Source organism: Crocodylus porosus, unplaced genomic scaffold (assembly GCF_001723895.1).
Source record: "Crocodylus porosus isolate Cpor-Errol unplaced genomic scaffold, CroPor_comp1, whole genome shotgun sequence".
Lineage (NCBI taxonomy): Eukaryota > Metazoa > Chordata > Crocodylia > Crocodylidae > Crocodylus > Crocodylus porosus.
In genome coordinates this window covers 92,262,029-92,278,993 of record NW_017728931.1, presented here as the reverse complement: position 1 = coordinate 92,278,993, position 16,965 = coordinate 92,262,029, and the positions used below count along the sequence as shown (strand labels likewise).

The window sequence follows — 16,965 nt, the reverse complement described above, 5'->3', positions numbered from 1 at the left end:
TAGAGCCCCATTCAATAGAGCCAGGTCAGCCTGGCTCTGTTCCTTGCTGCCACGGGCAGCTCCCAAAATTGCCTGGGGCCCTGAGCCCTCTGTGCACAACTTCTCAATTAACATCATTATGCTGCTAGATGACCCAGCTGTCTGATATACCATACCACAGAGTTTCCCCAAATTAGCTTCCTTTTAATTTTTGCATTTCACATATCTCATACCTGCTGCCCATCAGGACCGCTTTTCTGGGTCCCAGCCTCTCTCTCCCACATTCACCTGCCCTTCTCCCACTTCCTCTGCCCTCTTACTTCCTGGCCCCCTCTAGTCCTTTGGTTCTCCTCCCTTCGTTCTCCTATCGCTCACTCGAGTTCCTCAGCCCACTGCGCTACTCCAGTAATTCCCTGTTAGTTGTTATTCTTTTCCATTCACCCACTCACCACCAGACCTACTAGACTTCACAAAAACACAAATTGAGGAATGAAGGTGTTAGTTATCTGGTTGCTTGTTCATTATTAAATGCTTATCGATAATATGTAAGCGTAACCAGTGGTTTATAGTTTTCTCTGTACTGCTGCAATTGATTAACAGATTTGTTTCCCTCAGCTGTGCTTGTTTCTCTGGCTTTACAAACAGTGTTGGTACAAAGACAAGAAAGACAATAAAATAGAAGCATTTTCTCTTATGATCAATTTTAGAGGGGAAAATCAATGAGCCAAGGTCTGACCTCAGATATGTCTCGTTTCTCCTGCTGAACTTAATTGAAGCTGCTTTTACAACAAATGAGACTAAGTTTTGGCTGAGCAGTTGGCCCAGTGGAAGAAAACTAAGGGGATTGTGCTTACATGTTCCTATAGGGCTGTTAATAATAACCAAGAATGGAAACAAATTTTAAGTTTGACCCTTACAGCAAGATGAACATGTTACATTATAAGAACCTTAAATATTCAAGGTGTGATTCAAAGCAATATGACATCTGTGCCAGTCTTTATATTGATTTCCGAGAGCTCCGAGTCAGACCTATACTACAGCGAGATCAGATGTCAAAGGAAACTGAAATCAGCAGAAAATAAGTTCAGGAGTGGCACACCATTATACATCATTTATGTAGCTCTTTCTACTACTGTGGAGCTTTTTCTTGTTCACCTCAGTAGTGGAACAACGGCACGGGTCTTTAGTTCTGCCACCCACACAGGTTATTTTTACTGTCATAAGCAAACTGCCCTGTGCACACTGCAAAAACAAAACGGCAATGTCTTGATTATTCTCTTCTATCAGCTTCACCTCCTAATTTTGAACTGAACCCAATGAAAAAGAAGATCTTGGCTGCTAGAGGAGGCCGTGTGATAATTGAATGCAAGCCTAAAGCTGCTCCCAAACCAAAATTCTCATGGAGCAAAGGAACGGAACTGCTGGTAAATGGGAGCCGGTCAGTATTTACTGTTATTCAGTGCAGTGTGTCATAAAACCCTTATCTGGTGCTTGGCATTTAGCTTAAATCGCAACTGAGTCTAAATGCAAAGCTTGTATTAATTGATTGGATTTTGCTCCAATAATTTAATCATCAAAGCCCCCTTCTTAATTAAAAATACAAAATACCTTGCATACTTATTCTCATCTTGCATATCAATCTTCCCCATAGACTTGCAGTGAGTACACTTATTTTACTCAGAATTATTCATGCAACTGCAATATTAGGTTTGACAGAGCAGTGCTTTAGTCTTTATTTAAAAGAGGCCGCTTCAGTTGCCCTGTTTTACCTGGCACTGGTTGCTACTTTTCTACTGTCTTGAACTGCAGGGACGTGAAGGAAGAAGAAATGTTACTAACTGGTAATTGTAATCCTCTAGAAGTTCTCCCCTGGAGCTGTGCTGTTCTCTCTACTTTCCAGGGCACTCTGAAGCCATGAGGAAAGGAGGGTAGGACTGGAGGCTACCCATGAGTGACTCCTACTGATTTTACTACCACCACAGTTGCAAAAATGAGCCTACACTGTCATGAGCAGAAACAGTATAGCCAGGGAATGCCAGGTGTATAGATAATGGTCTCATGGTATTTTACAAGAATTTCCTAGTTTCTTAAATCAGCATAGCATGTAGATTTGTATTGACAAAGGTATGCCGTTTCTCCAGGATTTTTTATTTAACACAATTAAAATTTGAGTTTGTGTTTAATTTAATGTTTTTCCTTTTTGTTTAGTTAGAATGCACAAACCAGCATGTTCCTCAGTCCCTTGCTTATATATCATGCTTGCCAAAACAAATTAATATACTCTCTTGGCCTATATAAATGTGACTTATATATTAAAGTCACGGGATGTCATTTGTGGCATGACACAAATGAACTTTTAAATTGTACATGAAATGAGATTCTCAAACCTCTAAATCCAGCCCTCAAAGTTTGTCTGTTTATAGAGTCCCCCAAAATCAACCTAAAATTTCAGAGGTTGCCTAACAGGGTGTGTGTAGTTTTCAATAATTATTTAAAATTGATCAAAATGCATCAGTTGTAAAGGTTATATATTTTAAATATGAAAAGAATAAAAATCTGGAATAGACAAACTACAGCAGACCTTGGGCTGGATCCAGCCTACAGAGACATGGGGGACCAGTGGCACCCACCTCAGCCTCAGAGTGCCCCCCTCTGCCCTGTACTGTGCAGCCCCCCTCCACAGCCCTGGTGTTGGGGATGAGAGTGGGCAGTATATGTGGCAGAGGCAGTAGCAGGCAGCTTGGGTGCTGCAGAGGGGAGCAGTGGCCAACAGCAGTGGATGGGTGAAAAGTTGCTGACCCAGGCATTATGGTATACCCACAGGCATGTGGTAAAACAGGCCTAGAACTGTATCTGCTTTTTATTCTAAGTTGCGTTTGAAACATGAACAGGGGTGAGAGGGGACAGAGAACTCCCCGTTCCATAAAGATACCAAGTAATGTCTCATTGTTCTGGTCCAGAGCTATCCAGCTTCTATGGGCCAGGGTGCAAGGCCTCAGTGGTGCGAGCCAAGGGCCCACCAGGACTGATGTCTTGCGGGCAGTACCCCACTCCCACTTCACTGAGTGCATGGACATCAGCTCACCAGCCGTGGGCATCCCTGCTGAACTGTGCATGGAGTTATCCAGCACTGTGTGCTGCACTGTATCCATGGGTCGGGGTCAGGAAGCAGAAACCAGAGGAAGGAGGGGAAAGCTGGAGATCCTGGCTGCACCAGCATTTAGAGCAATAGAGGGAGTGGGAGCTCAGGGGCTGGAGATTAACCCCTCAAAGCTGCATGTGCCCCCAGACAGCTAGTTGGACAGCCCTGTTCTAGTCTGTGATCCAAGTAAAGGCAGTCTGTGGGTCACATGCATTCCTCTGGGCTCCCCTATTGCTCCAGCTATAGCAGCAGACAGGGTCTCAGAGCTCCCCATCCCTTTTCTGAGTTATGCTGCATGACAGCATAGGTTGTGGTGCCATTGGAGCCAGCAGCCTAGAGTGCACATGTGGCATGGTGTTATGGGGTGCTCTGCAGGGAGCTGAAAATGAGCTAAGGTACCATGTACACAGTCCAGTGAGGAGTGTGGGGCATATGCATGCGCCATGCAGCCTGGTGAGCCTGTGTCCCCCACTAGCACTGTCCTCATTAGTACTGCCCCGGCCTCTTAGAAGTTGAACAGCCCTGATCAGAACTGAAAAATAAAGTGAAACTTAACACTGTTTTGCTCACTTATAAAATTAGATACTATGTCACCTCTAAGTCCCCTTCCTGTGCTGCTTTTAAAGCCCCCAAAAGTCCATTTGTTAAAACCACAGTACACCATTATCATATGCTCTGGAAGCAGTATTGTATTCTATGACCTGGATACAATAATTGGAAATTAGTTTGTGTTTTAGGTGGGTATAAGCCTATGAGAGACCCTTATGATCTGTCTTCTGTCTTGTGTTGAAGTTCCTGGTGCAAGCCCTGTCTTTTTTTGGATACACAGTGAATGAAATCAGTTGATGGTTTTTCATCCTTTCAATAGTATACACATTTGGGATGATGGAAGCCTAGAAATTTTGAATATCACAAAGCTGGATGAAGGCACTTATACATGTTTTGCAGAAAATAACCGAGGAAAAGCTAACAATTCTGGTACTCTTGAAATCACAGGTAAAACTCCACTTTCACTATTCATATCAGATAACTTCCTGTAATTTATTATTTTTTTCCCAATATAAGGCTTCTCCTGGAAACCATTTTATGTCATTTTTTTCCAATGTAACTGGATGTGAAGGGATAGTTCATGTAAGAGTAAGCCTGTTCCTTCCTCATTCAAGGAGGGACAGTGGAAACGTTGCATCTCAGTCCAGTACTACTTCTTCCACAGAAGAGTCAATGAAGTGATGTTCCCATTTAGGTGGTAAGCTACTTCTTCTCCATTATCTACTTGACTGCAGACCAGAAGAGAGAGATGGGACTGTGCTTATTCTCTTCCTGGCTCCTCCTTACCTCTTCCCTCCTTACCTCTTCTCTGGCCTTTTTCAGAGAATCAGTGACAAGACTGAATTAAATAAGTGTTTGACTTTATAACATAGTGTCACATGCCTAAATAAATATACATCTGGCATACAAAGAAGCATGGGACTGGAAGGGGCCTCGTAGGACACTGAGCCCAGTTGCCCAGATTTACAGGGATTCATTAACCCTAGAAATCCCATAGCTATCACTTCAAACAAGGCAAAATACCTGGAACACCAAGAACACACATGTAGGACAGAGAAGGGCACTACCAATGCCATATCATTGCAATAAAGGGGAAGAGATTGGTTATTGTACACTCAGAAAATCCTAGGCCATTCCCCATGCTACAGAGGAAGATACGAAAACAAACAAAGGTACCCCCCACCTCACCATGGTTTCTGTCTGTCTGACTTACTGGAAAAATTTCTTCCTGAATCCAGGTTTGGACATTGGTATAACCCTTTGTCCAGGAACTTGTTGGTTTTCTAAGTACAGGGAGCATCCATACCCCAGTGAAGCCCCCCAGTCATTTCTGTGGCAAAAACCCAGTGCCTCGGAGGAAGGGGAAAAACAGTCCAGAAGGTGGTAACATTTATGAGGGGGGAAACAGTCTTTCCTAGCTTCAACCTGTAACCAGCAAAGGCCTTGAAGTATGAGATTCTCAAACACATTTTAGTTTGGAAGAACTCTCTCCATATCCCAGCATGGGGATTGCAAATATATGACTCTTTATCACACTGATTGGTAAGCCAGAACTCCCTGCCCTATTATACCATCCCTTCCATAAACTTGCCAAGTTCAGTCTTAGGGCAATTCAAGTTCCTTTTCCCCTACACTTTGCTTTGAAGACCATTCCAAAACTTTACTCCTCAGAAGGTGAATCTACACATGCAATTAACATGCAGAAATAAACTCCAGCACAGTTTGCACCCCAGTTTTTATTTCCCAAATGCAGCATTTACAGATGTGCCTTGGACCGGAGCTTGTTGAGCATGGTGGAGCAGCCCCAAGGGTCAGCCTGTCAGCCAGGTTCAACATGCTGCAAAGGTGCTGGCTGGGGCACAAGGGTGCCCAGTGTAGGTCTAGTCATCACGCAGCCCCTGCAGTAGAGCACCCTCGTGCCCCAGTCAGTCCCAATCTCTGTCTGCATGTGCATTTCGGGACACTGAATGACCTCGCCATAGGAGAGTACTTGTCCAGACAGTACTATCCTACAATGGAGTTAATTAATTTACTGTGCCCTAATAAAGGGGCCCATGCAGGTGGTGATGCTGCTTTACTGCAGAACTAATTAGTGAGCTCTGGAGTAAAGCGCATATCTAGATGCACCCAAATAGTGCGGAATCTTCAAATCTGAATTTATCTCTAACCAGCATAAAATTATTTCCTCTTATGCCACCTTTGTTTTTCAGTCAAAAAATCTCCTCTCCTTCCCTAAAATTCACTGCAGAAATATGCTCATAAAGACTGTGATCATATCCCCTGTTAATTTCTTTTTGAACTAAACTAAATCTTTAGTTTTATTCCGCATGAAAAGGTTTCCATTCCCTTTACAATCTTAGTGACCCTCTTTTGACCTTCTTCCAGTTTAAGTTAATCTTTTTTTTAATTCTGGTGACCAGAACTGCATAGTATTCTAAATGAGGTCTTACCAGTATCTTGTACAATGGTTTTTACCACATATACTCTTGCCTAATACAAACTAAAATGTCGTTAGTATTTTTCCATATACTGCAATATGAGTATCTTAGGCTCATATACTTAATTGTGAAAGGCAGGATAGATTTTCATCTTACAGACTAACTAAAGTAGATATTATACTTAGTAAAAACTTTTGTGAGTTATAAACTCAACTTAAACCATTTCTTTCAATGCTGGAGGATTCTGATGTATTATATCAATGAAGGTAAACCAAAGACTGAGCCACATTCCTTGCATTACAGCTTTAACCCTCAAAAACAAGGCCAGTTGAAACATTTCATAATTTGGTTCCTAGAAATGACATTGATGGATATATTAGGAATGCCTACAGAATGTCTTTTAAATTGATACAAAATTTTTAAGTGCCATACAAAATTGAAAGATGGCTATAAAATCAACCAAGAAATTATATATAGTATTAGAATACCCTTATCTACTTACAGACCTGGTTATGAGATTCTGTAACATCAGTATCTTTGGTAACAGTAAGATAAATGTGCTCTTGACATCCTTCTTGAACCTTCCTGGTCTTCTTTGCTGGACTATAGGAAGTTGTGTTGGGGATTTATTCCTCCTTCTTCTTCTTTCTATTCTTTTCCTTACATAGTTATTTGCAGTTTTCCATAAGTAATGAAGTACTTTTTCTCAAAAGACATATTGAAATCCCCCTTCCAAAGGTAGAATACTAGAAGTCTTCAGATCCATTTTGACAGTTCTCTAGCCAGCATACAGTGATTTGAGTGGAGCTCTCCTTCTATAACAATACAGACTAAAAAGCAGATTTAGTATATGGAAAAAATACATGCTGAATCATACAAGAGTCATCACCTATTTTCTGCATGTTAAACAGCTATTGAACAAAAGTTATTCAACATAGTAGGTCAGTCATCATGGTTCAGAAACTAAAAATACCTGTTACCAGAGAACAAGCAGGCAGGATGCTTTAGTCATACCATTATTTCCTTTGTTCTAATCAGTTTTCTCCTTTGAAATGTAATCATGTAAACAATGTATAAACAAATTTCCTTCATGTATAATTAAACAGATATGGAGCTGAATTTGCATCTCTGTGTGCACTTGCTTACTGGAATTTTCCATGTTTTCTTTTAATTTCACAGAAGCTACAAAGATTACTTTAGCTCCAATTAATGTTGATGTCACAGTGGGAGAGAATGCCACTATGCAGTGTATTGCATCCCACGACCCCTCGTTAGACCTGACATTTATTTGGTCTCTAAATGGCTATGTAATAGATTTTGAGAGAGAATATGAACATTATGAAAGAAGTGTTATGGTAAGACCTTTACCTGATTACTAAACTCTGTTTTTCACTATCATAGCAAGGTGGTATTTTCTGTTCAATCATATTCCAGTATGTTGTGTCCAGGAAAATGCACCAGTAAAATGATTAACCTATTTAAAGAAGCCTAAAATTATAGACCATGACAAAGGCATATAAATATTATTTATAATTTTTAGTCATGAGAGATATAGAAGTAAAATTTTTTTTCTTAAAGTTCATCTTTTCCATGAACGATTTACTTTAGTATTTCATTAAAATACTTTTCATTAAAACTTTTGAAAAATTTCCAGTTGCCAAGTTAGAGCTTGTCAAATTCTCCATTATAACTCAGACAAGGTTCTTTGGGTAAATCCAGTATCTTTTATTAAACCAACTCAAATAGTTGGAAAAATTCTTAGCAACCTGCCAGGCACAAACACCCTTTGTCAGGCTGAGAAAGCCTGACAAAGGGTATTTGTGCCCAAAAGCTTGCTAAGAAAATTTTTCCAACTATTTGAGGTGTTCTAATAAAAGATACTGAATTTACCCAAAAAAGTCTGCCCAAGGCCTTAGATGAACACAGCTACAACCTACACCGCTCATTACAGTTCAACAGTTTGACAAAAGTAACTCTGATTTTGTGTTTCTGGATTACTCACAAACTTGTCCTGGTATGTTTGAATGTATTTGAATAGTTTTAGTGAATGGATTAAATGTACTGTATTCAGATTCTTCACATTTGGTATTCTGATAGTGTGACTGATCATTTAGATTTCACAAGACTAGATTGCACGATCCCCTTACTTCTATGGGTAAGTACTTATACATACAGTTAGTGCTGTTGTTTTCAGTGTGAGTACTTGTGTGACTATGTTTTCACCAATGGGAATAAAAAATGAGCAGTCTAGTCTATAATAATATTTCTGATACCTTACTGCAAGACAAGCATATAACATGAAAGAGTAGTAAATAATGAATGATGAACTGTGCATATAGCAAGTGAGTAGGTAGGAGGACACCAAATATAACACAGATTTTTTTAAGATGGATAGATGGTACTACCTGCCTGTGTTTGTCCAGCCCAACTTCTGGGTTCAAAGATTGTACAAGATGATGGATGGGCTTAAAAAAACCTGTAAATGTTGAGTAAGATGTTTTTTAAGGGTAATACAAAATGAATACAAAGTTACTTGTCTTGGCACTTAAGGAATATGTGGGATTAACGCTTTTTTCCACCTAATTTTGGACATAAATCCTCTCCCATTCATTATACCCCAGGATGTCATTCTTTAATAAATGCTATATTTGCTGTAGCCGAGGCAGCTGCTTTGCATGAATTCCCCCTCTTATAGAGCTGCAATTCTTTCAAACCTGAAGCAAGCATGCCTTCTTCCACAGTGGTCTCAGTCTTTATCAGTCTGAACAGAAAGAGGTGGATTGGACTGGTAACAGGAGGATTTCTTTCATGGGTGACTGGTGCCACCTTAGTCGGGGGGGCACATGCCCTGCCCCCAGCAACCAGTCAGTGACCAGGGGAGCATCCCCTGATCACACTGATTGGGGGGGTCCCCCTGTAGCCAATCTTGCCAACTGGGTGGGGGGATCCCCTATTGCCAATCTGTGGCAAAACTTACCAACCAGTGAGCGGCTGCGCTGCTCCATGGCTGTGGTGCTCCTTGAAGGGGCCGTGGTGCTCCCAGAAGCGGCCACAGCCAACTTCCAGTGCTTGCAGGGGGGACACAGGCGCTTCCGCCTGCCCCCCCCCCCGACCTGTTACCTGAGCAGGGAGCGTGGCCTGACGGGGGTGCACCAGTGCTTTCATGTGGTGCATGTGCACCCCCTATGAATCGCTACTGATCTCTGTACAGCATCAGGATTGGGCCTTTATCTTTGCACCTGAGCTTTGTATTTAAATAATTGTTTAGAATGGGGTTTCTTGTAATAAGGACTAATAGGGTATTGTAAAAAAAATGCATGGATTTTCAAAACTTGATGACTAGGTTGAAAATGCCCTCCATCAGTTTGACTTTTCACTTTGGCTGGGGACTGACATTCAAGAAGCTTGAGCCTAAATTGATTCAATTTTTGAAGGTTAGTCTAACCTGCCTAGATTGAATCTGTTTGCGATTGCACAGACATTCCCTCTGGACTGAAGAAATGCATGTGCATGCCTGCAATGGATCAGGCTAGAAGCTGGCGGTGCTAGAGCAGCCCTCGTTTCCCTGAAGTGGGGCCAGGCCCCATCAGGATGTTCTGATTAAGGAGAAATTATATCCCCACCCTGGCCTGCATAGCCCCAAGCTTTTACCCACTTGCTGCTCAAAGGGCTGGAGTATTGCCAGCCACCAGCCCCTGGCTAGCACTCTGAGACAAAGGGGTGTGTGTGCAGTGCATGCATCTGTTGATGATACTGAGCTTTTCAATCTCCCTTTCCCTGCGTGTTCATACTGTCTGCAAACCTGACAGATGAGGGAGCTAGCATGTAGCTGATAACACAGTGTTTATCAGCCTATCAAAAAAACAAAAGCCTGTATCATTAGTTTAAGCTCTTGTTAAACAACTTTTTCCAAGGGAAGAGTGGAGGGACATTGCCAGCTGACCTGTTGATTAGCTCTAAAAAGCCTTAAGCAGATACTATTTTGTCTGCCTGTCCTAGTGAAATTTGAGACACACACACACACACATCTCAGCATTAGCCAGCATACCATATGCTTAGGGTCCATGGGGCTGGGGTCTGTGCTGTGGGAGATGGGAGGGGGGAATCCCTGCTCGAGCAGTGAGCAGCAAAGGGATGGGGGGCAGGGAGAAGCCAGTCAGACCCTGCTGTGCCTGTAGTCTCCGCCAGAGCTCCGGCCAGGGAGCAGAGGGGCAGGCCCAGGCCCAGGCCCAGCCCAGCCCAGCCCAGAGCTTTGAAGCATCTGGGATGCTGCGGGACTCTGCTTTAACTTAAACCAGCAAGGGGTCTGGGGCAGACATTACATAAACCAGTTTGAACTGGTTTATGTGCACTGAACTTATATTCTGTTACAGGTTTAAACCAGTTTCTGATCACTTAAACTGGTTTATGTATAATGTATGTCCCTAGCCCTTATGCTCAAGTGTAATTAATTATTTATGAAGGGCATATGTAGGTAAAATTCTTGCTATTCCATTTACTTGATATTTTACTTACTGTTGGGCATGTCTATAAATGCATATTAATGCACTTGAATCACTCCTTGCTTATCACACCTTAGTTTATTGCTCTTGAGTGCACATTTTCATGTGTGCCTGAGAGTGCAGCATGTTGAGCAGGATTGGAGCAGTCTCAGCTGGCAGGGAGCCCAGGGGTTCAGCCTGCCCGCAGCTCAATGTGGAGGGAGGGGCTGGCTGGGGTATGAGGTTGATTTAGTGCGGGGCTAGCCAGCAGGCAGCCCCCACACTGAAGTACCCTTATGCCCCAGCCAGCTGGAGCAGCCTCTATGGAGTTTTATACTCTGCAGCAGGATAGTACTTGCATTTACAACATCCTGCTATGGTGTAAATTAGTTTACTAGAGCCTAATGGGGGTACACGTGTAGACACACAACATTTACTGTGCAGCTAAGTAGTCTACTGTGCAGTAAATGTCTTATGTAGATGCGTCCATTAATTCATGCTCTTTGCCTTTACATCCATGCACTACCTTTGTGCCTGGATGTAAATACGCTGCAGTTTTTTCTTCGTACCTTTTTGGTACCTTCTTGTAGTTTTGACTTTTAGCCACCAGGTGGCAGATTTGCTTAAGATTTCCAGTTTCCATGTCTGTAATTACTTGGACTTTAAATGGCATCTAACCAAACTCATTTGATCAAGCGTGTTGCATGTTACATGCTGCTATGTAACAGAATAAATACTGTGTATGCATTCTGGTCTACACTTTCCTATTGTTGGAGGAGCTGCTTACGTCTTTTGAATAATGTGGCTATTAATTTATGGTGATAGTGCAGATCAACATGCTGAAACCTTATAGCATCACCATACTTCAGTTTCTGAAGTAAAGTTAGTATTTTTGTCACAAGTGCATAATGCAGTGTTAATGATATTTATGTAAATACCCAAATAAATCTTTTATCTTGAAAAGTAAGCTTTAGTAGTGTCATCAGTTACTGAAGACAATAGTAATTTGCAGCACAATTGTACTACCATTCATTTTTGAGAACACTTGTCAGTGGTTTCAGATTGATTTCATATGACAATTTATGATAGTGCTACATAACGAGGAAAAATATGTTTCACTTAGTACATGTTCTAGTGAATAGGGTTTTCTACACTCTACTAATAAACTCAATGGCCACATCCAAACAAGCACAGACATGCAGTATGTGGCACTGCAGAAGTGCAGGTGTTCCCCACGGTGGTACCTTCCAGTGCAGGGGTGGGGATTTTGACTCTGGCATGTCCCAGGGTCAAAAAAACCTATGGCAAAAAAAAGTGGGACAGTACACATGGCGGCAGCATATGCCACACAAAACCAGAGCCCAGACAGCTGGAGCCACACTCCAGCTGCTGGCCAAACTGCTGCTGCAACTCCCCAAGGCCCCCAGGACCCTGGGTAAGGCTGCTGGGGCCAGAACAGTTTCTGGCCCCAGCCTCTCCTACTCCATCTGGGGTAACCTACCACGTGCCAGAACATGTATGGCATACGCATTCCCTGGAGACAAGTGTCAGAGGGGAAACAGATGTCCGCACTTGTCTGCATGCGGCCAATATGTTTAACTTTATGCATGTTTGTTCCTTTGGTTATTTGACTGAGGAGCAAAGCATTAACATATTTTTTCAAGATTCAAGGAAATTTAGTGTTTCAGGCTCTCCCGAGGCCTCAGGTGCTTCAATGTTTCTTATTTACTAAGTTGATGTTTTCATGTATATTTAAAGTTGAAGAACTGACTGTTTTGATACTTTTAAAAATTAATTATTCAACTTAAGTTTTTATTGACAAAAAAAGATAAAATATCTACCCATCTACCTATAGTGATACAAGGGATATAATTTCCCTTTGATATGCTTGTGAAATACATTTACCTGTTAATGGGCATATCAGAGTGGAGAATGGTGCCATAATCCTACTTAGTACAGTAAACAAATCAGATGCATACTAAAAGCAAGTTTCAGTGTGAACAGTTGGAATTCTTGTCCACCCATCCTTGATGTATCTTCTGTGGACCAACATCTTTTGAGCATCTTTTACAACTGTTACTCTGTCAATTACCTTTTATTAAACAAAACTTGAAAAGTTATTTCTGCATTTTCTTAGTAGGAGGACAGTGGAACTGAGACTTGATATTTCGCTCTACTCTGTTTTTCTTTAATGAAAGCAAAACTAGATTGCAATGGATGTGTTCAGAATCTTGAGAGACCATCTGGCATTCTGGCAGATTAATTTCATTCAGAAGAGGTAACATCTGGATGATGTCTATGGATAAAATAATGTAAATGGTTTGACTCCTCATCTTTAAGGGGAGAGGAAAAGACTGAGAGATGTAAGGCAATACAGTGAAATGGAGATTAAAAGAAAGTGGCTTGTTGAAGGCAGATGGATTTTTACCCTTCCTGCTTGGTCTTATATCTTACTTTAACACTGTGATTTTCAAAGGAATACAAAGGAATCAGTGGCAAACTCCTCTTAACCCCTATGAAAATCCCTGCTGAAATATCCCATTGCATTTCATTATGTGTGGCTTGTTCTAAAATAAGGTTTTCTTCTCTCCCACATTAAACCAAGGTTTCCTTCTGGGGTTTTTTTGTAATATATTGAACTAAAAATGTCAAATCTGGAAACAAGCTATGGAAAATGATGTACCTAATGTGATATAGATTTCTAGAGAGAGCAGGGGATGCCGATGTTGTGCCTACCAACAGTCACATTTTTGCAAAGCCAGCATATGTGTTTACAGCTGTGTAGGGTCTTGGAATTGCTGCCCACAGGGGGGTTGCGGCTGTTTTGTTTTGTCTTTTTTTAAAGTAATTCTGGCATCATTCCATAAGGACCAGCTTTGTTAGGGCTCATGCCGTAAGGAGCTAGCTCCCCCCTTTTTGCCTCATTTGTTCCTTCTTGTTTTCTTGGTTATCCAAATATAGAGTAGAGCTGAAATAGGTAGAGGTGACAGGAAAGCAGTCAGTGGATTCAGTTCCTTGATCCTTTCAAAACTACTGCTTCTTCTGACAGAAATGTCTGAAAGGCTTTCCACTTGGAAATTGTTATCTTCTTTTTTTAAAATAATTGGGATAAGAACATGATGCTATTAATGAGGCAGTGTACAGAAGAATTTGAAAATGGCAGCCACAGATCTACTGATTAAACAAAATAGAAGTATTTTAATATAATTTCATATAACCTATTGCCGCGGTAGGCAACCCCCAGCATGGGTGCCTGAGTGTGGCACACAGAAGCATTTTGCTTGCCTGAGGGTAGACAGTGGGGAAGGGGCCAGGGCTGTGTTGCCACAACAAGGATCGGACCCCTCTCAAATTCCCCACCATCTACCCTTGGCACACCAACGTCTTCTAAGTCAAGGGGGTTTCCCTACTCTGCCCAAAAATGTTGCCGACCCCAACCTATCTATTATGACTTCTGTTAAAAGCATGTAAGAAGGTTTTCCTGTTTCCGTGGTGAATTTTCATTGTAATATTTATTATGCAGAGTGTTTCAGAAACTAAAGGCAAAATAGTTGCCCCCTTTGCATGTCTGACAAAGTTGGAAATTACGCAGCAGCAGCAGCAAACACTGATCACAACATTGTTAAATGCACCCATGGTTTTGAACCTTTGTGCGGTGCTAATGAGTGTGTAAACAACCTGACCATGCCACAGTCAATGCGCATCAAAGAGCAGCCTTCTATCATTGCTTTTTGTGGGCCAGAGGCATCTAGCAAATTTCACTGCAGGATTGTGGCACAATACATTGAGAACTCAGGCCTAGCTGAAGGTCAGCGAGTAGATGGAGAAGTTCAAAAATACCACACATCAGCAGTAGATGAACCCCAGGCTGGTTTTGCCAGTGATGCAGAAGCGCAACCCACAGTGCAGGAGGGGCTGTCACAGCAACCAAAAAGGTTCTTTGAGGATGGTATCAAGAAACTTGTGAGTCATTGGAATACCTATATTGGTAAGCAGGGCAACTATGGAGAAAAGTGATGTGATCCTATAAATGATCATTTCATGCAAAGTGGTTTAATTTCAGACTTGTCATTAGCATCTGTAATGCATGCACGTGTGAGAGATTTTAGGTCCTCCTTCCAGGCACCATGTTTGGTCCTTGTGGTAAATATAATCTGCTTCCAAGGTCTCAATTCCAACTGGATGAAGGGACATAAGTTTCCTTTTATCTCTTTTGTTTAACAAGTAAAGTTCACAAATCATTGCATTGGTCCTCTTTTAAGATCAGATAGATAAATTATCAGTAGTTGCAATTTACTTCTCCTATTATCAGCCTCTGTGCACTGTAACTTGTGCAAGGTGCTGTACAAAATTTTAATTCTGAAGTTTTCTCAAACTGAGTTCCCATACCTAAGTGTAGACCTAGTTTTGCAGACTTAGAAGTGAGTCTGTTGCTAAGGAATGCCCCTACCCATTAGGGGGTATCTAGCCATGGGGTTTTTTTCAAACATGTTTATTTGACCATTTTTCTTATCAAAAAACAGTTTTCTTATGTAAACATTAACCTGCTGACCCAAGTCTTCTCAAAAATCTGAAAGCAGAGGAAGGCACTCAACTTAAGACCACATAATAGAGTATTCACTGGATCTGGGATGCTGTCTCTTCCCTCTGTAATTTTCCTCTGTTCAATAGCATGCCTAAGCACTGAATTCATCCTTAAGACAAAGAATAAGTAGTAGACCAGGGAGAACATACAAGGAAAGTGAATCCCTTTATTACAGATGTCTTTGTAAACCACACAGCGTAACTTGGATGGTAGAATTGTTATTAAGTGAGAGTTGTCCAGAATCTGCTTATTTTTCTGACTTAGTTTATGATTTGCAGACAGTGGTAGCTCCCTGGCTGGACATAGCAGACAAAATTGCTTTGTATGAGTGATATGTTTCTCATGTAGCATTTCATTAAATAGATACCTAGTATTATTTTATATTTCTGTACTTTTTCATGCCATGACTTGCAGCAAACATTTTCATTATTTTTTAATTAAACATCTTCTCTATAAATCTATTCATGGAAAACAACAGGATAAGTTATCTTGCTCTCCTGCTCATAAAAGAAAAATCAGTAATAGGTTTGAAAAAAGAATTGAAGGAAGGGAGAGAAGAATAGAATTAGTACAGAAGTTGAATTGTAAACTAGGAAGGAAGAAGTGGGGAATCATGGACTGGCATGAGAGTGGGAGCAAGAAACCTAGCAAGGACCAAGCACCATTCTTGTTCTTCATCATCACTAGGTTTACTGGGGAATAGAAACAAAAGCCCAGAAGTAAACAGCTAGAGGACCTGGATAAAAATGTAGTAGTAAGAGGAGGCAATAACAGAAGCCTTAGGAATGTTCCCAGGGAGAAGACAATACAATCAGATACCTGAAGCATTTATATATTAATACAAGAAGCATGAGGAATAAACAGGAAGAACTGGAGCTCCTAATACAATCACAAAATTATGATGCAATTAGGATACAGAGGGAAGGTGAGATGTTCACATGACCAGAGAACAGCCACAGATGGTGCAACAGGTTAGGTGACTGAAGACCATTGTGATACCCCCTAACAGCCGTGTCATCCCTGCCAGGCTCTCTCCCTCCTCTGTCTATCAAGATTCCAGCTTCCTTTCTCGCCTGCCACTTCTTGATGACCACATGAGTGGCTGAGGGAAACCTCCCCCAGGTAATCATTGCAGCGTGTGTGCTACGCAGTGTCTGTGAGGCCTGGGGCAGAGAAGGCCCACCAGGCAGATGTGGCCTGGTGGTAAGAGCAGAACTGGGAGTGGCAGCTCCAGCAGCAGCTTCCCCCACCAAGGCCCCAGGTGAGGCACACGCCCACCAGTGGGGGCCAGGGCACTGAGTGCAGGAAGACCTGGCAGACCACCCCCTGGAGTACCCTCCTATCCCAGCTTGCCTGTCCCACCACCCACAAACCCCCTACCCTAACTCCTGCCCACACCCAGAAGCAGTCCAGTACATGCACATGTTTGCAATGAAAACCTTTATTCCCCTCACATCCCCCATCCCTTCCTCCCTCCCCCCAACACACAAAGCCCCTCCCCATCCAGCAGCAATAAAATCCCTTCTCACAAACTGAAAACTATGTACAAGAGTCTGAGTCTCTGTCCAAGTCCCAGAGTGGGGAGCTATGAGGTGGGGTGCAGAGCCCGGTGGCAGGCAGCCAGCACCCTGACCACAGACAGTTCCCCTACAAGTCTGAGAGCTACAGTGAATGTTAGGGGCTCCTGCAGGTGGGAGGTGCCAAAGGACCTCCTCCTAGGATCAGGCAGGGGCCTGCTGTAAGGTGTCAGGCAGGACCCAGGGCTCCTGTGGGGCCAGGAATCTGACTTGC

At 42.2% G+C, this 16,965-nt stretch overlaps 1 protein-coding gene across 2 annotated transcripts in view; it reads left to right on the top strand.

Annotated features, from left to right (window-relative positions):
- Window positions 1–16,965, top strand: part of CNTN1 (contactin 1) — a 271,994-nt gene that overhangs the window by 144,682 nt on the left and 110,347 nt on the right. For both annotated transcript variants that reach the window (XM_019543375.1, XM_019543376.1), the window contains exons 11-13: window positions 1,267–1,417; window positions 3,990–4,117; window positions 7,288–7,463. In XM_019543375.1, coding sequence (XP_019398920.1) covers window positions 1,267–1,417; window positions 3,990–4,117; window positions 7,288–7,463 — 455 coding nt within the window. The remainder of the gene's footprint in view (window positions 1–1,266; window positions 1,418–3,989; window positions 4,118–7,287; window positions 7,464–16,965) is intronic.